At 39.5% G+C, this 23,924-nt stretch overlaps 1 protein-coding gene across 15 annotated transcripts in view; it reads left to right on the top strand.

Annotated features, from left to right (window-relative positions):
* The window catches only part of LOC139747108 (uncharacterized), a 275,924-nt gene that overhangs the window by 176,202 nt on the left and 75,798 nt on the right, over positions 1-23,924 (top strand). For 2 of the 15 annotated variants that reach the window (XM_071658950.1, XM_071658966.1), the window contains one exon: positions 12,643-13,424. The exons of 9 other annotated variants lie outside the window; for them this stretch is intronic. Coding sequence is in view for 3 of the 6 variants with exons in the window: in XM_071658966.1 (XP_071515067.1) it covers positions 12,643-12,870 (228 nt within the window). In the remaining 3 variants the exon portion in view is untranslated. 4 more of the 15 variants (XR_011712316.1, XM_071658968.1, XM_071658970.1 and 1 more) reach the window with 4 other exon arrangements.

The following is a 23,924-nucleotide window of genomic DNA, read 5'->3' as shown; positions in this document are numbered from 1 at the left end:
GAATATTTAGTTTCTATGTTGCTTTTGTGTTGATTTTATTGCTGTGGAAAAAGAATGTCATATGCTTGTCATATTTGATGCCTAGATTGGTTGATATTTTGTTTTGTTGGAGGGACTGTCCATTTAAGGTGACTTGGGGAAGTGATATGGATCTCTCTCTCTCTCTCTCTCTCTCTCTCTCTCTCTCTCTCTCTCTCTCTCTCTCTCTCTCTCTCTCTCTCTCTCATCAGTGAGGTAGCGCCAGTAAGCAAATGATGAAGAACGGCCCATCCACCCTTATACACACACACACACATATATATATATATATATATATATATATATATATATATATATATATTCATCAATGCCCATACACGCACATATACATATCAACATATACATACACAGATATATACAAATGTACTTATTCATCTTGCTTGCTTTCATTCATTTCTGTCACTACATAAGTATTCTGTGTATATGTTAAGATATATGTATGTTTCTCTTTCAAGACTTTGCATCTGTAGAGTATCAGTGGTATATGCTGTAATTAGCTGTGTTCTCATATATCTCCAAAAGAAAGGCCGAGTCCTTGCTTGTTGGTCTAGGTGCTCTGAGTAATTGTAACCTTTTTCAAGGCCTTATTCACAGGATCTGTTATCAAGATGGAGGCCACTCCATCCACAAAATGTTATGTAACCAACTTTATAGGGTCAATACCCACTTTTGAAACCATTAAGCATATACAGGAAAGGTCTGCTTATACAGAAGGCAATTTTGTCTTTGAGACCAAGATATAGTGTCAGGTGAGTTACCAGACTCACTGTGGTCAGATTTGACACAGAAGTTTCTTTTGAATAAATCCCTGCAGTATCTGCAGGAATGCCCTCAAGATTCTTTTGTTGTTTTGAAGGAACATCCTTTACTACAAAGTTTCCCATTAACATTCTGTAGAACAAAATACCCATCATCAATGTCTTTTCTCTTTCATACTTGTTCACTGTTTCCCATTTAACTGAGGAACTAACAAGGAAAAGCCGTCATTCTTTTACATCCATTGTCTTGCTGTCATGTGTTATGGAACCAAAGCCCCCTATCCATAGCCATATCCCATAGACCTTTCTCTGGTTTCCCCTGGCATTTTTATTTGCCCTGGTTCAGTCCAATGACAGATTATTGCCCTATGTATACCAGATCACTCCAGTTTAGTTTATCCCATGCTTGCCTTTCACCCTGCTGCATGTTCATGCAATCCTTCCATCTACAGTTTTGTTTAACCCTTCTTGTCCTCTCCACTTCTGACACATATATCCTCTTTGTCAATCTCTCCTCAATCATTCTCTCATTATATCCAAACCAATTCAATATACACCCTCTTGAGGTCTTGACCTTACTTATATTACTACACTTCACTCTTACCCTGTCATTACTTGCTCATTCTGCCTTCCTCACCTCATATTACTCTCAAATATTTCATTTCCAATACATTAACCCTCTTCCATGTATTCATCTCTAGTCCTTGCTGTGCATCCATACAACATCTCTGGGACTACTACACCTTCAAATATACCATTTTTGCCCTCTCAGATAGCGACCTCTCTTTCCACTTATTCCTTATTGTTTCCAGAACCTTTGCTGCCTCTCCCACCATATGAGTTGCCACCACTTCCATGACTCCATTCTTTGCCATGTCCACTCCCAGGTATCTGAAACCTTAGACTTCCTCCAGATCTTCTTCACTCAAACCCAGACCTCAACTAACCTATTTTTTGCTCTACTAAGCCCATAACCTAGCATTTGCCTGCATTTACTCTCAACTCTCTTCTTTCACACACTCTTCCAAATATTAGACACCAACTGTTGCAGCTTCTCATTTGAATCTGCCACCAGTAGTGTGTCATCAGCAAACAACAACTGACTCACTTCCCAGACCCCATCATCCCCTACAGACTGCATGCCTTCCCCTCTCAACAAGACCCTTGGATTTACCTCTGAGGTAAACTCACTTCCCCTTCCATAAACAGATTAAACAGCCATGGTAACATCACTCACACAGTCCACATCTGGAACCATTCCCCCTCCTTCCTACCTACTCACACGTACACCTTACTCTGTCTTGATAAGAACTCCTCACTGCTTCTGATAAATTTCTTCCCACACCATGTATTTGTATCACCTTCCACAAAGCGTCATCATTAACTATTGTATGTTTTCTCCAGATCCATAAATGTCATATAGAAATCCTTCTGTTTCTCTGAGTGTTATTTGGTTTTCAAAGTTTTTATCAATGCCACCCACAACTGGTGCATTTTCACAAATATTGGACTTAATACTTTGAATTTGTCCCTTTCCTGTGCAAGTGACATTGTTCATCAACATCCTTCATAACTAGTTTTCAGCAGCATTTTCCACAACTATTGGCTCTTTATCAACATCTTCCATCAGTGATGGGTCATCACCATTTTCATCAGGCAGGGGCTTGCTGTCAGCTTTTTGTAGAACCCAAGGCTCATTACCATTGCATAATTATAGTCATCTGGTGTAAACTGTTTTATATTGATAATCTTCCTTAATTCTCTCATCAGAGTACGTCATCTGTCTTTGTTAAATTTGTTTGTTCAAAGGATAGCCATCTGTATGATAACACAAAAAAAAGATCCAAAATTTCTCAATGATCTGAAACCAAGAAGATCATCTTAGTCAGAAACTTTATTCTCATAAGGAAGCTCTTGCTGATAAGAATTTATATACTCATATCAGAATGAAGATGTTAACCAAGAAAGCTCCCAAGTTACAACAGATTTTACCTGAGGAAGTTGCATGCCCCAAGACATTGCTCATCTCCTCAAAAGAGACAGCCCGCAAATTTCCAACATCATTCTCATGAAGACTTGTAATCTCAGCATGGAAAATTAACAAAGAAAATATCTTAGTATTGTACAGTTTTCCAAAAAGCCTCTTTTTTGGAATATTTCAAAAGAATACCAAGAGAAGCAAGTGATTTATCCATATGTTTTAAACCTTCAAACAAGCAAGGGTCACCAACATGTAAATTATTGAATACTGTAATGAAAATTAATATAACAGTGTTTGTGATTTTTTTTAAAGAAGAATGGAGAGAAATTGAAACTCATGATATAAACTTAAAGACTTTGTTTTGAAATTTGATACAAAACCAATAAAACTTTTCATATATGCTGAAAATTGGTGTTAAGATGAAAGTTAAAAGGCCTCAAATTTATATTCATATCTGCATTGAGTAGTGAATATAATATTAGAAACAAAGTGATTAAGGAGAGGCTGGTAACATACTTTTGTTGTTTTTTTGTAGGGCAGTGCGGAGTTCGAAGAGTGGCTATCTACTGATGATCGGCGTGGCCTAACATGCCCTTATTGTTTGAGGTCTACCTTCAGGAAGCATCATGATCTCAAACGTCACCTAAGGACCCACACTGGAGAGAGACCATATCATTGTTCCCTCTGTCCCCACCGTGCTGTTAGAAAAGCACATTTACAGAACCATATGCGAAGCAAACATGGTTTACAAGATTTATAATAAATGCTGTATAATTAAATACAAAGAGAAAAAGGAATCTGGTCGAGACTTTACAAGTACATAATGTACTGTTCCTTTTTATGCCATTATTTAATTTGAAAATTATGTTGCAATATTCCAATGGAAAGCTTTAAACCTTCTTTTTAGCTGTTATTAATCGCTAACTTTTAATATGGGACATACAAGGTAACTAGTGGCTTATTCTGTTCTAGGCAACGGAGCCGCTGGTCTGTCCATACTGCCACAGATCTACCTTCAAGCAGAAGAGTGACCTTAAACGTCATATCCGGAGACATACTGGAGAAAAACCATACCAGTGTCCTCTTTGTACCTATACAGCTGTGAGGAGTGACTACGTGCAGGATCATATGGTTCGACATCATGGACAATCATCAAAAGGCCGAAGGCGCCTCAGTAATCCACATTGGATGGTTGGCTAGTCTCAAATAGTTTTCTTTTTAATGGGAGATATAATCTTGGTTTAGATTAAGTACGTGTATATGCAGCTTATGACGATGACTGTTGTTTTAACAGAAAATGTTTTGAGCATATCTGCTACTTTTCTTTATACTGGAAAAAATTTAGATTAAGTGATTACTTTGTGTGTCCTCATTCATTGATGCTCAAATAATATTTACAGTTATTTGAATGAATGATATACAATGTGGGTGTTGCTGTTCAGCTCTTTTATGAACATTCACTTCTCCAAATAATTATTCATCCTCTGTGAGACTGAACGACTGCAACTTTAGATTGTCTGAACTGTGAAAAGAGTCAGCATATTTAAAAGTTTATATGTACTGGTAAAGCTCTTTACCTCTTCAGTGCTACTCTTAAATTTTTGAGACAGCCAGAACATGGAACTGTATTTCTGTTATTATTGTATATTTTATGGTTATATTCTAAAGTTTTTGCTGGATTTCATTATTAAAGTTATGGAGTTTGTTGCTGTAGTCTTTAATTGAAAAGCATGACCTTGTATACATATATTATTTGAAATATAGCCTACATTTGGTGTATTGTTATAAGCTTGAAGTATTTAAAGAGTTCATAATAAAACTATGAAGTTTGTTGCTTTCATGTTTTCATTCCAAATCACCATATTTGCAAATATTATTTGCAAGGTAATGAGTAAACAGTTGATTAACAAGGTAAGATATGACAATCAGACTGTACTCTTAAGAATTGCTGCATGAATTAGAATGCTTTCACGATGGGCAGAACAGTTCAGTCTGCTGCGATCAAAATTATGTTTATAAATATATGGTTGTAATTCAGAAAGTTTGCATTAAACTTGACATTCTTTTCCCAAGTTTTTGTTTTCCATTTATGTAAATGGAAAGAAACATCTTGATTAATGTTTTGCACAAGGGGCTTAGGATAGGCACTCATGTATAAGTATTTAGTGTGCTTTGTGAGGGAATTTTTGTGTGATGGACACACATACATCTGATGAATGCAAGTTCACGACCTTAAAAGATTGTTTTTGTTTCACACACACACACACATATATATATATATATATATATATATATTTCACACTTGATTGCCATTTCCCGTGTTAATGAGGTAGCGCCAGGAAATGGACAAAGAAAAACCTATACACCTATATATACATATATGCACATACACATGTGCATATATATATATATATATATATATATATATTGGGAGGTGAGTTTGAATGGAGAAAAACTGGAGGAAGTGAAGTGTTTTAGATATCTGGGAGTGGATCTGTCAGCGGATGGAACCATGGAAGCGGAAGTGGATCATAGGGTGGGGGAGGGGGCGAAAATTTTGGGAGCCTTGAAAAATGTGTGGAAGTCGAGAACATTATCTCGGAAAGCAAAAATGGGTATGTTTGAAGGAATAGTGGTTCCAACAATGTTGTATGGTTGCGAGGCATGGGCTATGGATAGAGTTGTGCGCAGGAGGATGGATGTGCTGGAAATGAGATGTTTGAGGACAATGTGTGGTGTGAGGTGGTTTGATCGAGTAAGTAACGTAAGGGTAAGAGAGATGTGTGGAAATAAAAAGAGCGTGGTTGAGAGAGCAGAAGAGGGTGTTTTGAAATGGTTTGGGCACATGGAGAGAATGAGTGAGGAAAGATTGACCAAGAGGATATATGTGTCGGAGGTGGAGGGAACGAGGAGAAGAGGGAGACCAAATTGGAGGTGGAAAGATGGAGTGAAAAAGATTTTGTGTGATCGGGGCCTGAACATGCAGGAGGGTGAAAGGAGGGCAAGGAATAGAGTGAATTGGAGTGATGTGGTATACAGGGGTTGACGTGCTGTCAGTGGAGTGAATCAAGGCATGTGAAGCGTCTGGGGTAAACCATGGAAAGCTGTGTAGGTATGTATATTTGCGTGTGTGGACGTGTGTATGTACATGTGTATGGGGGGGGGGGGGGTTGGGCCATTTCTTTCGTCTGTTTCCTTGCGCTACCTCGCAAACGCGGGAGACAGCGACAAAGTATAAAAAAAAAAAAAAAAAAAAAAAAAAAAAAAAAAAAAAAAAAAAAAAATATATATATATATATATATATATATATATATATATATATATGTATATGTATATATATTGGAAAGGATCACAATTTTGCACGTGATCAAGATATTCCTATGAGTCCACAGGGAAAATGAAACATGATAAGTTCCCAAGTGCACTTTCGTGTAATAATCACATCATCAGGGTAGACACAAGAGAGAAATATAAGTCACTTGATATACATCGAAGAGACGAAGCTAGGACACCATTTGGTAAACATATGGACTCATAGGAATACATATATGTGTGTGTGTGTGTGTACATACATATTCATTCGCATACATATGAATATATTGCATGAGGCCACAGTGGTGTGCTTAATCTAGTATATGCATGAAACCATGAGGAAAATGAAACACGGTAAGTTCCCAAGTGCACTCTCACGTAATGATCACAGTCAGGGGAGATACAAGAATGACATAGAAGAGTTAGAACAGTCAGTTGATATACAAGGAAGAGATTTCCAAGTGCACTCTCATGAATGATCACATCGTCAGGGGAGATAGAAGATGTAGAACAGTCAGTTGATATGAAAGGAAGAGATGTATGTAAGACGCCACTGGTGAAAAGCGTTACCCCATAATGCTAGTTTACCAATGGCCTTAGCTGTCTCTTACACGTCCACACACGCAAATATACATACCTACACAGCTTTCCATGGTTTACCCCAGACGCTTCACATGCCCTGATTCAATCCACTGACAGCACGTCAACCCCGGTATACCACATCGATCCAATTCACTCTATTCCTTGCCCGCCTTTCACCCTTCTGCATGTTCAGGCCCCGATCACTCAAAATCTTTTTCACTCCATCTTTCCACCTCCAATTTGGTCTCCCACTTCTCCTCGTTCCCTCCACCTCCGACACATATATCCTCTTGGTCAATCTTTCCTCACTCATTCTCTCCATGTGCTCAAACCATTTCAAAACACCCTCTTCTGCACTTTCAACCACGCTCTTTTTATTTCCACACATCTCTCTTACCCTTACGTTACTTACTCGATCAAACCACCTCACACCACACATTGTCCTCAAACATCTCATTTCCAGCACATCCACCCTCCTGTGCACAACTCTATCCATAGCCCACGCCTCGCAACCATACAACATTGTTGGAACCACTATTCCTTCAAACAGACCCATTTTTGCTCTCTGAGATAATGTTCTCGACTTCCAAACATTCTTCAAGGCTCCCAGAATTTTCACCCCCTCCCCCACCCTATGATTCACTTCCACTTCCATGGTTCCATCCGCTGCCAGATCCACTCCCAGATATCTAAAACACTTCACTTCCTCCAGCTTTTCTCCATTCAAACTTACCTCCCAATTGACTTGACCCTCAACCCTACTGTACCTAATAACCTTGCTCTTATTCACATTTACTCTTAACTTTCTTCTTTCACACACTTTACCAAACTCAGTCACCAGCTTCTGCAGTTTCTCACATGAATCAGCCACCAGCGCTGTATCATCAGTGAACAACAACTGACTCACTTCCCAAGCTCTCTCATCCACAACAGACTGCATACTTGCCCCTCTTTCCAGAACTCTTGCATTCACCTCCCTAACAACCCCATCCATAAACAAATTAAACAACCATGGAGACATCACACACCCCTGCCGCAAACCTACATTCACTGAGAACCAATCACTTTCCTCTCCTCCTACATGTACACATGCCTTACATCCTCGATAAAAACTTTTCACTGCTTCTAACAACTTGCCTCCCACACCATGTATTCTTAATACCTTCCACAGAGCATCTCTATCAACTCTACCATATGCCTTCTCCAGATCCATAAATGCTACATACATATCCATTTGTTTTTCTAAGTATTTCTCGCATACATTCTTCAAAGCAAACACCTGATCCACACATCCTTTACCACTTCTGAAACCACACTGCTCTTCCCCAATCTGATGCTCTGTACATGCCTTCACCCTCTCAATCAATACCCTCCCATATAATTTACCAGGAATACTCAACAAACTTACACCTCTGTAATTTGAGCACTCACTCTTATCCCCTTTGCGTTTGTATAATGGCACTATGCAAGCATTCCGCCAATCCTCAGGCACCTCACCATGAATCATACATAGATTAAATAACCTTACCAACCAGTCAACAATACAGTCACCCCCTTTTTTAATAAATTCCACTGCAATACCATCCAAACCTGCTGCTTTGCCGGCTTTCATCTTCCGTAAAGCTTTTACTCCCTCTTCTCTATTTACCAAATCATTTTCCCTAACCTTCGCTAACACGGGAGACAGCGACAAAGCAAAATAAATAAATAGATAAATAAATATATATATATATATATATATATATATATATATATATATATATATATATTTTTTTTTTTTTTGCTTTGTCGCTGTCTCCCGCGTTTGCGAGGTAGCGCAAGGAAACAGACGAAAGAAATGGCCCAACCCACCCCCATACACATATATATACATATGTCCACACACGCAAATATACATACCTACACAGCTTTCCATGGTTTACCCCAGACGCTTCACATGCCCTGATTCAATCCACTGACAGCACATCAACCCCGGTATACCACATCGATCCAATTCACTCTATTCCTTGCCCTCCTTTCACCCTCCTGCATGTTCAGGCCCCGATCACACAAAATCTTTTTCACTCCATCTTTCCACCTCCAATTTGGTCTCCCACTTCTCCTCGTTCCCTCCACCTCCGACACATATATCCTCTTGGTCAATCTTTCCTCACTCATTCTCTCCATGTGCCCAAACCATTTCAAAACACCCTCTTCTGCTCTCTCAACCACGCTCTTTTTATTTCCACACATCTCTCTTACCCTTACGTTACTTACTCAATCAAACCACCTCACACCACACATTGTCCTCAAACATCTCATTTCCAGCACATCCATCCTCCTGCGCACAACTCTATCCATAGCCCATGCCTCGCAACCATACAACATTGTTGGAACCACTATTCCTTCAAACATACCCATTTTTGCTTTCCGAGATAATGGTCTCGACTTCCACACATTCTTCAAGGCTCCCAGGATTTTTGCCCCCTCCCCCACCCTATGATCCACTTCCGCTTCCATGGTTCCATCCGCTGCCAGATCCACTCCCAGATATCTAAAACACTTTACTTCCTCCAGTTTTTCTCCATTCAAACTTACCTCCCAATTTTGCACGTGATCAAGTATATTAGTAAGAGTCCGTGGGAAAATGAAACACGATAAGTTCCCAAGTGCACTTTCATGTAATAATCACATCATCAGGGGAGACACAAGAGAGAAATATAACAGTCAGTTGATATACAAGGAAGAGACATAGCTAGGACGCCATTTGGTAAACGTGATTAATCGCATGTTTACCAAATGGCGTTAGCGAGGTAGCGCAAGGAAACAGACGAAAGAAATGGCCCAACCCACCCACATACACATGTATATACATACACGTCCACACACGCAAATATATATACCTATACATCTCAATGTACACATATATATATACACACACAGACATATACACATGTACATAATTCATACTGTCTGCCTTTATTTATTCCCATCGCCACCTCGCCACACATGGAATAACAACCCCCTCCCCCCTCATGTGTGCGGGGTAGCGCTAGGAAAAGACAACAAAGGCCCCATTCGTTCACACTCAGTCTCTAGCTGTCATGTATATATCAAACTTTCACATAAAATAGTTTGGTACAGTTATAGTCCAGGTAGTTACAAGTATCTTCAACTAGTCTTGTTACACAACAAAATCCCAAATATCTGGAAATGTGCAAACAAAACACCCTTCCTGACAGCTTTATATCTGCTGTCTTCAGAATCTGTGCTTCTTAAAGAACTGATTTACAACATAATCAACCAGAATGTCCAATTCACACCTAAACAGCATGGCTTCAGACCTAATAACTCCTCTACCTCACTGCTACACATCTCATAGAGCACATCCTGGATATTTTCAACCAATTATAGCACTGTTGTGAGCTGTACCATGGCAAAAGATATTACCAAAGTGTTCATGGCAAAAGATATTACCAAAGTGTTCAACTCCGTCCTCTGACACATCCTTACACAAATGTTACTTGACACCACCCTCCACAGTTATTACCATGCAAGTTTTATTGCTGGTTGCCAACCCAGAGTCACTCTCAAAGGCTTCATTTCCAAAATTTTCAAGCCTTACAGCAGAATTCTCCAGGGAGCAGTTCTCGCATCACCCCCTTCAATCTCCTACATGACCTTTCCTCACATCCAGCAAATATCTTCACACATCACAGGACAAAGGTACAACCCAAGCATCAGCAGACATGCTGGGCTGCATCACCCAATTAGAATGTTGGCCTACCTAAAATAGAATGTATCATCATAGAAATTTTCTGTCCTGTTCTTAACCCTTAACAGACATGAATTCAACCTGCTCCCTCCAGTCACTCTGAGTGGTCTTCGAATGCCACCCAAAATCTTCACCTATACTAGTTACCGCACACAACATTCACTGTCAACATCACAAACATGAATAGAGATTTGCTGATTTCATTGAAGAGGTTTTACTTAAAGAGTAAAGCATGCATGCAGGTAGGAAGGGAGGGGGATGAATTGTTCTTGGCAGAAGTGACTTTTTGTCAAGAATGTTTGATGTCACCTATCACCATGGATGTTCATCTGTGCATGAACGGAGTGGTAAGAGAGGTTCATGCAAGAACTTAAGTGAGGGAAATATGATAGGGGAGGAGGGTGGCAGTGAAGGTAAATTACTTGCTGTTTTTAGATGGCACAACCTTAATCAGACACTTAGAGAGAAACCTCATAAGACAGTGACAGAGTTTGGGAAAAAGTGTTGAAACTTTAAACAGTTATAAGTTAATGAGTGCATCATGAGAGTAAGACAGGATTGATGGAAGTCAAATAGTGGAAAAGGAGATGAAGATCCTTTGCATATTAAGAATGTGTTGAAGGCAAGGTGCAAAGATGTTTATATGTGAAGCTAAAATAGACAGTCCTGAGTGTTGTATGGATGTTAGTCATAGGCCTTGAATGCAGAGAAAGGATAAGATTTGTTGTGCTAGAGATGAAATTACTTGAGGATGATATGTGCCATTAGGAAGGTTGATTCCACAAGAAATGACATTGTCAGAGAGGTGCTTGGTAACAAGCATAGTCTGATTGAGAGGGCTAACCAATGTGTGCTGTGTTAAACTCGTAGAGAGAATATAAAAGGAGATGGACAGAATGGATATTTGATTTACATTGGTAAGAGCAAGGGGGAGGGGGAGACTGGGGAGATTATGTAAATGAGTGGAGCTTGAGCATTCATTAGGACAAGAGACTTGCATTAGATAGTTGAATCATTGTCATATATGAGAGCGACAGGATATCATTGGACTTAACTAGGCTTTATAGAACAGTCAAAATAAACTTTAGAGAAGTCTGTGGGTCTTGGCCATTGGAAGCAAATGGTTTTGGCACATTTTACCGGACATTAGGTAATATACTTGTGCAATATTTTTGAGGCAAAAAAAAGGCAGTTACAGTACTTAAAAAGAAAAAAAATAAGATAGTTTAAACATAAAAGCCATGTAAATTTTGGTGGAAAATCTAATTTAGTTGTGGTAACCCTGGCTAAAGTGGATCTATGTAGATGGATTGCAAAAGATACTAAGAACAGTGTGTCAGTTTTGAAAAGCTAAATCTGTAGTGAAAAACTATTGAAATTTGATGGAGTTAAGGAAATGAGAAGTAAATTATATATATGCTTTATATATATATATATATATATATATATATATATATATATATATATATATATATATATATATATATTATCCCTGGGGATAGGGGATTAAGAATACTTCCCACGTATTCCCTGCGTGTCGTAGAAGGCGACTAAAAGGGGAGGGAGCAGGGGGCTGGAAATCCTCCCCTCTCGTTTTTTTTTTGATTTTCCAAAAGAAGGAACAGAGGGGGCCAGGTGAGGATATTCCAAAAAAGGCCCAGTCCTCTGTTCCTAACGCTACCTCGCTAACACAGGAAATGGCGAATAGTTTAAAAGAAAAGATATATACATATATATATATATATATATATATATATTTTGAAAAGCAAAAATTATATCATAGATATGTTGGGAAGACTAACTGAAAAGTGTACAGGAAATTGTTAGACAAAATTGTCTGTATGAGTCCTTTTAGAGAAGCTTTTAAGTAATTGCCCCTTCAGATGTACTGGTTCTCAGAATTTTATATATCAGTAGAAGTGCTCGTGGATGGACAGCTTCAGTGTTCCAGTTTGCAAAACAGTTACAAGAACCTATGTTCTCCTGAGAAGACTCATGTTTGGTGTCAATACATTATCAATAAAGAACATACAGAATATAATGTAGACATGTGAAAATTAGCAGTTTATAGAAGGCAAAGACATTTTTCAGCGCTATCTTTGTATAATGAAAGTACCCACAGATTTGGGGTTGAGAATTAACTTACATTAAATATTGTTGAGGACAAGCCAGTGCAAGACCATGACAGCCTCTGACACCGCTTGTTCTCTTCTAGGCTTCTGAGGGCGTGGTGCTGACGTGTCCCTACTGCTACAGGTCAACCTTCAAGCAGACAAGTGACTTAAGACGGCACATCCGCATTCATACAGGAGAGAAACCCTTCAATTGTCACCATTGCTCATACAGTGCTGTTAGGAGGGAGCATCTCAATGACCATCTGTGGAGACGGCATAAAATTGTGGCCAAGAAAAGAAACCAGGCTGTTGTTAACCTCACACTCTGACACTGTTACTCCTCATCTGGATCAAAGATTTTGTCAAACCCTCAGAAATTTTTGAAGTGCGTATATTTTATCATGTAGTAACAGTTAAACAAGGTGTTTTAATGTTTAAATGATGATACCTTATGTTGGTAGGAATACAAGATTGAAAATATTTGATATTATGAGAACCAAAGGTTCTGTAGAAGTTACTAAGTAAGACTCAAGTATTGATTATTTGATGATGTCCGTTGGTTGGTGGCATTATATAAGATATTGTTTATGACTGAATGTATAGATGTCAATCATTTCTTGCTTCCATTTGCTTGTTATGAATTATGAAAAGTTTGAATGGAAGGTAATGAAATTGGATTTTCACTGTAGTTGTACCAGACTTTTCTTTTTTGATGAAAAGTTTAGAACCAGACCTATTGACATTAGTGACTGCATTTGCTTATGTTTCACTGCTGTATTTTATGTGAATGTGTTTTGTGTGTTAAAAAAGATTGTAGATCATACTTTTTAGCCTTCTCATTACTGAAACCTGTATGCATAAAATTATAAATATATGTTATCAGAATATCGAGTTTTGTGAAAACCAGTATCGCTTTAAGGTCACAAATTATTTTCCCAGTTTTGTTTGTAGATTGTTTTACTTATTGTATTGCTTCATTCAAGTATTTGTAATCAGTAGTCCCCATTATACATATGCAAGTCCACTCTATTTTATTGTTAATTATGGAATGTTGCAAAGGGACAATTTAGGAATCCCGGTGATTATTGACATGAATATTCTTTTCGCAGTTAAACCCTTGAGTATTCTTATCTTTAAGCTTATGAAAAATAATTAGACTATCAAGCTTAATGTGGTAAAGGTGATAAAGAAACAAATATTTTCCATGCAGTCATGTGTATGTTTAAGGTGCATATATTTTCACAACAGTAAAAAAGTGTAATTTTCCATAGTGTTCCTCTGTCACTTTGCTTTGATTCCATTTACATCTACATGGTGTTGTTCAAATCCATAAAACCTCAAAATCATTTAAACTTGTGTTCAGGATACTAAGGTGAACAAAGACCCCCACAAAGATAAAAGGAACTTCAAATTTGTTTTCACTTCTAACCGTAAGTTGATTTACCAGGCAAGAGTAACTCCACCACTCAAACCTCTGCCATGTCTCACATCCTCAGTGCCTCCACTGCGTTATCAAAAACCATTCCTCAAGCAAGATTATAGATTCTTTCCTGCCTCAGGATCCCCTTCTGTAGGCCCTAGCAGTGCTCAAGAAGCCAGCCACATCCACTTTGTAGGACCACAGGTCAAAAGGTGTGGTGATGTTGCCTGTGTATCATTTTAGGGGGAGAATATGAGACTTGAGGAGTAAGTGTTGAGTGTCTTCAAGATGAAAGTTGCATTGTAGGCATAGTTGTGTTATACTTGATCACCGTTTCCCATGTCAACAAGGTAGCACCAGGAAACAGACAAAGAAAGATCCACCCACTCATATACACACATATATACATACATGCATATACATGTACATATACATATCAACCTATACACATAGACATACACATCCACAAACATATACATATAACATATGTACATATTCATACTTGCTTGCCTTCATCCATTCCTGGCACCACCCCACCCCACAGGAAACAGAACGCCACCTCCCTGCATCAGTGAGGTAGCATCAGGAAAACAAGACAGGAAAGGCCACATTTTCTCAGACTCAGTCTCTAGCTGGCATGTGTAATGCACCGAAACCAGTGGCCAGTTTTGTCTGTTCCTTGGTGCCACTTCACTGAAGCAGGGAGTAGTGATGCTGTTTCCCATGGGATGGGGTAGAGACAGGGATGGATGATGGCAGGCAAGTATGATTATGTACACTACAGAATTAAAACAGCCCACACTCATCCACATAACATGGCTTCAAACCTAGCCACTGTGTACCATCACACTACACAATGAACTTACACGAGTACCCTTCCTGCACAGTACTAGTAGCAATAGAAATCAACAAAGAATTCAGCAGTAACCTCCAACATATCATCACACATATCAAGTTATTTTCCCTTCTACCCATTTGTGCATGGCATCTAAATCAATTTGCATTTTTTCTTATCTTCCTCATTTTCTCATGTTTTACTCATTCTTTGGTCATCAGCAAAGCTCATGACAATACTCTCCTTTACATTCTTATCTGTGTCAGATAGGGTTGCACATAGTATTGAAACTAATTCTGTTTCTTGTGGGACACACGAAAGCAGATCTTTTTTGTCAAACATATATCCACTTGCAACTACTTATGAACTTTCTGTTGGTTAGAAATTCCTTGATCAGCTTTCCTGTTTTCCATGTAATATTTTGTTTCACTTCTCTGGACTGATGGGTATTGGGAGGGAGGAAGAAACAAATGGGTTATTATCTTTTTCAACATATGATGCCATATTCTTGGTGATGCAGACAATGTTTTGTTGAATAACCCAAAAATATTGTGATGATAGTTGAGGTTGTGATAGAGTTGAATGGGGTGAAATGAAGGCTACTGGTCGGAAGACGGGAGGGCACTAGGGTTATCTGGATAACCTGAATGTTATCTGATTCAACAAAAGTTGTCATTTAACTGGTAGTGCAGACAGTGCTTAATAGACTTACATTAAAGATGTGAAGTTGAAAAAGAAAGGAAGACCAAAACTCTGCTATGATAAGTAAACCTCCTTAGCATCTTTGATTTAGCCTCAAAAGTGATAATCTTATGTACTGTTCTCCCATGAGTACAGGTATCTTTAAAATCCTTTGTAAACTTACTGAAATATCTACATATAATGTGGCTGCATTAAGTACCTGGTAATGGTATAACATTGAACACAAATGAGCATCATGTTCTCATCTGTTGGGATTCAAATCCAGTGGTATTTTGCAGTGACATGATTAGAATATGCATTTTAAGACAGGAACTCAAAATATCTCATATGGCATTGATATAATTGATTATTATAAGAAAACATCCTTTTTGGATATTAAGAATATATACATCATTTTTTTCCGATAGGTTAGAAGTAGAAACATTTATATTTTATTTATATTATACTTAATCGCTGTCTCCTGCTTTAGCGAGGTAGCACAAGGAAACAGACGAAAGAATGGCCCAACCCACCTATATACACATGTACATACATAAATGCCCACACACATGCATACACATACCTATACATTTCAGCATATACATACACACATATACACAGATGTACATATATACACATGTACATTTTCATACTTGCTGCCTTCATCCATTCCCATAGCCATCCCACCACACATGAAATAGCGCACACACACATACACATGCACACACACACACCCTTAGCACACACGTGCATGAGGTAGCATTAGGAAAAGACGAAAAAAGGCCATATTCGTTCACACTCACTCTCTAGCTGTCATGTGTAATGCACCGAAACCACAGCTCACAAAACCTTCCTTGGTTTACCCCAGATGCTTCACATGCCATGGTTCAATACATTGACAGCACATAGTGTTGTAAATTGATGAAAGACAACCTAATTCTAAAGTACCATAAGTCAGAAACATCACAACTTAAGTTGATGTAGCTCAAGGACTCCATGTATAAATTGTTGTAACTCAAGGACTCCATCTATTCTTAAATGGTTCCTGCAGCATTCAGGAAGCTGGCCATGTCCATCAGATTATAAAGTATAATGATGTTTGTATTTCTATGCCTAGAGAGCCAAGCAGTTGAGTTGTAGTGTTTGGTGTCTTCTTTATGGTAGCTGCATCGTAATCATGAAGGGTCACAGGATATGTTGAATCAGTTTGTAGTGGTAGGTGGAGTCCAGAGCATGAGTAGGAAAGTGTGACTTGTGCTTATCTAGAGAATGTAGGTTCTCGTGCATTTGAGTTTAAGACTGAGTTAGGAGGTGGGTTCATTAATTATGTAATGGCAAATAGTAGGAAAAGAAAAATAATATATATATATATATATATATGTTTTCTTTTTTCATACTATTCGCCATTTCCCGCGATAGCGAGGTAGCGTTAAGAGCAGAGGACTGGGCCTTTGAGGGAATACCCTCACCTGGCCCCCTTCTCTGTTCCTTCTTTTGGAAAATTAAAATAAAAAAACAAGAGGGGAGGATTTCCAGCTCCCCGCTCCCTTCCCTTTTAGTCGCCTTTTACGACACGCAGGGAATACGTGGGAAGTATTCTTTCTCCCCTATCCCCAGGGATAATATATATATATATTCTTTTTCTTTTTTTCTTTTAAACTATTCGCCATTTCCCGCGTTAGCGAGGTAGCATTAAGAACAGAGGACTGGGCCTTTGAGGGAATACCCTCACCTGGCCCAATTCTCTGTTCCTTCTTTTGGAAAAAAAAAAAAAAAAAAAAACGAGAGGGGAGGATTTCCAGCCCCCCGCTCCCTCCCCTTTTAGTCGCCTTCTACGACACGCAGGGAATACGTGGGAAGTATTCTTAATCCCCTATCCCCAGGGATATATATATATATATATATATATATATATTATATATATATATATATATATATATATATACTTTATTATACTTAACCTCCGTTAGTGAGGTAGTACCAGGAAACAGACGAAGAAAGACCCATCCACTTATATATATATATATATATATATATATATATATATATATATTATATATTTCTTTCTTTCAAACTATTCGCCATTTCCCGCGTTAGCGAGGTGGCATCAAGAACAGAGGACTGGGCCTTTGAGGAAATATCCTCACCTGGCCCCCTTCTCTGTTCCTTCTTTTGGAAAGTTAAAAAAAATGAGAGAAGAGGATTTCCAGCCCCCCGCTCCCTCCCCTTTTAGTCGCCTTCTACGACATGCAGGGAATACGTATGAAGTATTCTTTCTCCCCTATCCCCAGGGATTATATATATATATATATATATATATATATATATATATATATATATATATATATATATATATATATATATATATATATATTATCCCTGGGGATAAGACAAGGGAGCAAATGGGAACTTCAGTGAAGGGCGCAAATGGGGAGGTGATAACAAGTAGTGGTGATGTGAGAAGGAGATGGAGTGAGTATTTTGAAGGTTTGTTGAATGTGTTTGATGATAGAGTGGCAGATATAGGGTGTTTTGGTCGAGGTGGTGTGCAAAGTGCGAGGGTTAGGGAAAATGAGTTGGTAAACAGAGAAGAGGTAGTAAAAGCTTTGCGGAAGATGAAAGCCGGCAAGGCAGCAGGTTTGGATGGTATTGCAGTGGAATTTATTAAAAAAGGGGGTGACTGTATTGTTGACTGGTTGGTAAGGTTATTTAATGTATGTATGACTCATGGTGAGGTGCCTGAGGATTGGCGGAATGCGTGCATAGTGCCATTGTACAAAGGCAAAGGGGATAAGAGTGAGTGCTCAAATTACAGAGGTATAAGTTTGTTGAGTATTCCTGGCAAATTATATGGGAGGGTATTGATTGAGAGGGTGAAGGCATGTACAGAGCATCAGATTGGGGAAGAGCAGTGTGGTTTCAGAAGTGGTAGAGGATGTGTGGATCAGGTGTTTGCTTTGAAGAATGTATGTGAGAAATACTTAGAAAAGCAAATGGATTTGTATGTAGCATTTATGGATCTGGAGAAGTCATATGATAGAGTTGATAGAGATGCTCTGTGGAAGGTATTAAGAATATATGGTGTGGGAGGCAAGTTGTTAGAAGCAGTGAAAAGTTTTTATCGAGGATGTAAGGCATGTGTACGTGTAGGAAGAGAGGAAAGTGATTGGTTCTCAGTGAATGTAGGTTTGCGGCAGGGGTGTGTGATGTCTCCATGGTTGTTTAATTTGTTTATGGATGGGGTTGTTAGGGAGGTGAATGCAAGAGTTTTGGAAAGAGGGGCAAGTATGAAGTCTGTTGGGGATGAGAGAGCTTGGGAAGTGAGTCAGTTGTTGTTCGCTGATGATACAGCGCTGGTGGCTGATTCATGTGAGAAACTGCAGAAGCTGGTGACTGAGTTTGGTAAAGTGTGTGAAAGAAGAAAGTTAAGAGTAAATGTGAATAAGAGCAAGGTTATTAGGTACAGTAGGGTTGAGGGTCAATTCAATTGGGAGGTGAGTTTGAATGGAGAAAAACTGGAGGAAGTGAAGTGTTTTAGATATCTGGGAGTGGATCTGGCAGCGGATGGAACCATGGAAGCGGAAGTGGATCATAGGGTGGGGGAGGGGGCGAAAATTCTGGGAGCCTTGAAGAATGTGTGGAAGTCGAGAACATTATCTCGGAAAGCAAAAATGGGTATGTTTGAAGGAATAGTGGTTCCAACAATGTTGTATGGTTGCGAGGCGTGGACTATGGATAGAGTTGTGCGCAGGAGGATGGATGTGCTGGAAATGAGATGTTTGAGGACAATGTGTGGTGTGAGGTGGTTTGATCGAGTAAGTAACGTAAGGGTAAGAGAGATGTGTGGAAATAAAAAGAGCATGGTTGAGAGAGCAGAAGAGGGTGTTTTGAAATGGTTTGGTCACATGGAGAGAATGAATGAGGAAAGATTGACCAAGAGGATATATGTGTCGGAGGTGGAGGGAACGAGGAGAAGAGGGAGACCAAATTGGAGGTGGAAAGATGGAGTGAAAAAGATTTTGTGTGATCGGGGCCTGAACATGCAGGAGGGTGAAAGGAGGGCAAAGAATAGAGTGAATTGGAGCGATGTGGTATACCGGGGTTGACATGCTGTTAGTGGATTGAATCAAGGCATGTGTATGGGGGTGGGTTGGGCCATTTCTTTCGTCTGTTTCCTTGCGCTACCTCGCAAACGCGGGAGACAGCGACAAAGCAAAAAAAAAAAAATATATATATATATATATATATATATATATATTATCCATGGGGGATAGGGGAGAAAGAATACTTCCCACGTATTCCCTGCGTGTCAAAGAAGGCAACTAAAAGGGGAGGGAGCAGGGGCTGGAAATCCTCCCCTCTCGTTTTTAATTGTCCAAAAGAATGAACAGAGAAGGGGGCCAAGTGAGGATATTCCCTCAAAGGCTCAATCCATATATATATATATATATATATATATTTTTTTTTTTTTTTTTTTATACTTTGTCGCTGTCTCCCACGTTTGCGAGGTAGCGCAAGGAAACAGACGAAAGAAATGGCCCAACCCCCCCCATACACATGTATATACATACGTCCACACACGCAAATATACATACCTACACAGCTTTCCATGGTTTACCCCAGACGCTTCACATGCCCTGATTCAATCCATTGACAGCACGTCAACCCCGGTATACCACATCGATCCAATTCACTCTATTCCTTGCCCTCCTTTCACCCTCCTGCATGTTCAGGCCCCGATCACACAAAATCTTTTTCACTCCATCTTTCCACCTAAAATTTGGTCTCCCACTTCTCCTCGTTCCCTCCACCTCCGACACATATATCCTCTCGGTCAATCTTTCCTCACTCATTCTCTCCATGTGCCCAAACCTTTTCAAAACACCCTCTTCTGCTCTCTCAACCACGCTCTTGTGGAGGAACAAGGAGAAGTGGGAGACCAAATTGGAGGTGGAAAGATGGAGTGAAAGGGATTTTGAGTGATTGGGGCCTGAACATGCAGGAGGGTGAAAGGTGTGCAAGGAATAGAGTGAATTGGAGCGATGTGGTATACTGGGGTTGACGTGCTGTCAATGGATTGAAGCCAGGGCATGTGAAGCGTCTGGGGTAAACCATGGAAAGTTCTGTGGAGCCTGGATGTGGAAAGGGAGCTGTGGTTTCGGTGCATTATTACATGACAGCTAGAGACTGAGTGTGAACGAATGTGGCCTTTGTTGTCCTTTCTCAGCGCTACCTCGCACTCATGAGGGGGAGGGGGTTGTTATTTCGTGTGTGGCAAGGTGGCGATGAGAATGAATAAAGGCAGACAGCATGAATTATGTACATGTGTGTATATGTATATGTCTGTGTGTGTATATATATGTATACGTTGAGATGTATAGCTATGTATATTTGCGTGTGTGGACGTGTATGTATATACATGTGTATGTGGGTGGGTTGGGCTATTCTTTCATCTGTTTCCTTGCTCTACCTTGCTAACACGGGAGACAGCGACAAAGCAAAATAAATAAATAAATAAATAAATATTATACATATACACACACACACACACACACACACACATATATATATATATATATATATATATATATATATATATATATATATATATATATATATATATATATATATCCCTGGGGATAGGGGAGAAAGAATACTTCCCACGTATTCCCTGCGTGTCGTAGAAGGCGACTAAAAGGGGAGGGAGCGGGTGGCTGGAAATCCTCCCCTCTCGTTTTTTTTTGATTTTCCAAAAGAAGGAACAGAGAAGGGGGCCAGGTGAGGATTTTCCCTCTAAGGCCCAGTCCTCTGTTCTTAACGCTACCTCGCAAACGCGGGAAATGGCGAATGGTGTGAAAGAAGAAAAGAAAAAGATCTCTCTTACCCTTACGTTACTTGCTCGATCAAACCACCTCACACCACACATTGTCCTCAAACATCTCATTTCCAGCACATCCATCCTCCTGCGCACAACTCTATCCATAGCCCACGCCTCGCAACCATATAACATTGTTGGAACCACTATTCCTTCAAACATACCCATTTTTGCTTTCGGAGATAATGTTCTCGCCTTCCACACATCCTTCAAGGCTCCCAGGATTTTTGCCCCCTCCCCCACCCTATGATTCACTTCCGCTTCCATGGTTCCATCCGCTGCCAGATCCACTCCCAGATACCTAAAACACTTTACTTCCTCCAGTTTTTCTCCATTCAAACTTACCTCCCAATTGACTTGACCCTCAACCCTACTGTACCTAATAACCTTGCTCTTATTCACATTTACATATATATATATATGTGTGTGTGTGTACATATTCTTTTCTTCAACACTTAGTTGCTGCCCTCGGCATCAGCTAGGTAACACCAGGAAACAAATGAAAAAAAGGCCACATCCTCTTACACCTGCACATGAGCTATCTTGTGTGATGCGCTGAAACCAAAGTTCCCCAGAACATTTCACATGCCCTGGTTCATTCCATTGACAGCACATTGACTCCAATATACCACATCATTCCAATTCACTCTAATCCATGCATGTCTTTCAGCCTCCTGCTCAAATCAGCTCCTAGCTATCGTTCTAGGGGCATTTAGTATGTGTGTTGCTTGTTTGTTGATGGTATTGGTGTGGTGTAATAATGTCTTGGATGTGTCATGTGGGATACCTAGGATGGTTGGTTGGCATTTTGTTCAGTGGGAGTGATTGTCCATTCAAGATGATAGGAGTTTGTGAGCTGGATTCACATCCATCTATGGTTTCAAGAGTGACTGAAGACTTTTTGGAGATGCAAACATTCTCTACATTCTTTCTCCTTACTCCAGGAGTGCCTTGTATCTCTTTCATGGTCCTGTATTACTCAGGAAGCCTGCCAGAGCCACTGGTTGGTACCATAGGTCATAGAATGTAGCGATGTTTTGTTTGCATATACGTGGAGAGAGCACAGAGCAATTGGTAGTAATTGTTTGGTGTTTTCATTGTGGTAGTTACATCATTAGCATGAAGGGTCCTATGTTGAAATGGTGTTTGTAGTGTTGCAGAGGTGAGGGATGTCCAGAACTTAAACAGAAAAGCTTGACTCATGTTTGTGTGGGGAGTTGCTTCAGGTGGGTGGAGTTTAACTTAGATTGAGTTAGGAGGTAGTTTAGTGCTTTGTGGGTTATTTCACTGTATATGTGTTTTGTCAGTGTTGTGTTTGTTGGAAGAGGGCAGATATGTGAATAGAGGTTGCTGAAATGTAAGGCAGGAATAAGCTTCTTTATTCTTCCTAGGGGTTGGTGTTTAGTTATTGAATGGTTTGGGTGGGAAGGGTCTTGTATTTTTGCACAGAAATGAGTGCTAAGCATATTGAGGTAGGATTGAAGTGGGAAGAACTTTGTTTCATGGTGTGTTTGTGGTTTGTAGGCAGCCATTTTGTATAGGTTTTAAGTGTTTGTGGTTGCTGGTCAACCAGTGATTGTCCTGAGTAAACTATTATGTGTGATTTGCAGTTCTCTCATATTTGCATTTGAGGGGATGGGAGACCAGGTAGGTGAAACATAGTTTAGAGTGGAGTGGATGGATTGTTATAGAGGATGTTAAGGGATGTCCAAATCTTGTGCTATTTAGTGTCCTGAGGGAATGAAATGTGTGTTCATGTTATTGGTGCGGAGAGTGAATATCGTGTGTCATATATATATATATATATGCGTGTTACAGGACTCACGTACTTGTGCTTCCACTGCAGGTGAAAATTTACCTTAAGAGAATGTGTACCGCATATTCATCAGTAGATGTTCTCATTAAGGAAGCTCTGATCAAAATGAGTGTATCCTTTCCCTGCTTCTGATTACATATTAGCCACTAAACCAGGAACCCTAAAAAATGGGCTTTGGAGATAATAGTTCATATTGTATTTGTAGTCATTGCCAGACTCTGCCCTCATGTTGTTACATTGATAGTGGAAAGTTTCCTTCAGCATGGATGTCAGTGGATGAAGAGGAGCACAGTTTCCTTCAGGAATTTCATGCTCTGGAGGAGTCCTTCATTTGCTTCTTACTGATTGTAGTGCATCCTTAATGCTGCAGGATCCCCAGGAAAGGTGGCCTGGAGTTATATGATTATAAAGACTGAAGTATACATAATTGATCATAAGACCCCACAACCCCTTCTATGGGACTATTACAGATTCAAGGATGCACGTCAATCAGGAGCAGGAAATGATGGACTTCTTTCAAGCAAGAAATCCCTCATTGAGACAGTTCTTCCATTTCATCCATTGATGATGACACAGCCTCATTGAAAATGACATTTTACTTGCGACATAGCCACATCCATGCAGTCAAGTGTCGTTTATTTATGAATGTTTGGAAAGCTATGTATTTTTCAATAGCAAAGGGAGTTAGATGGGAATAAGCTCAGTCTTTGGTCACTGGAGATCTCAAGCTTGTCGATGTACTTCTTGGTAATCACC

The sequence above is a fragment of the Panulirus ornatus genome, chromosome 67, assembly GCF_036320965.1.
Source record: "Panulirus ornatus isolate Po-2019 chromosome 67, ASM3632096v1, whole genome shotgun sequence".
In the NCBI taxonomy this organism is placed as follows: domain Eukaryota; kingdom Metazoa; phylum Arthropoda; class Malacostraca; order Decapoda; family Palinuridae; genus Panulirus; species Panulirus ornatus.
This window is presented reverse-complemented; position numbering and strand designations above follow the sequence as displayed.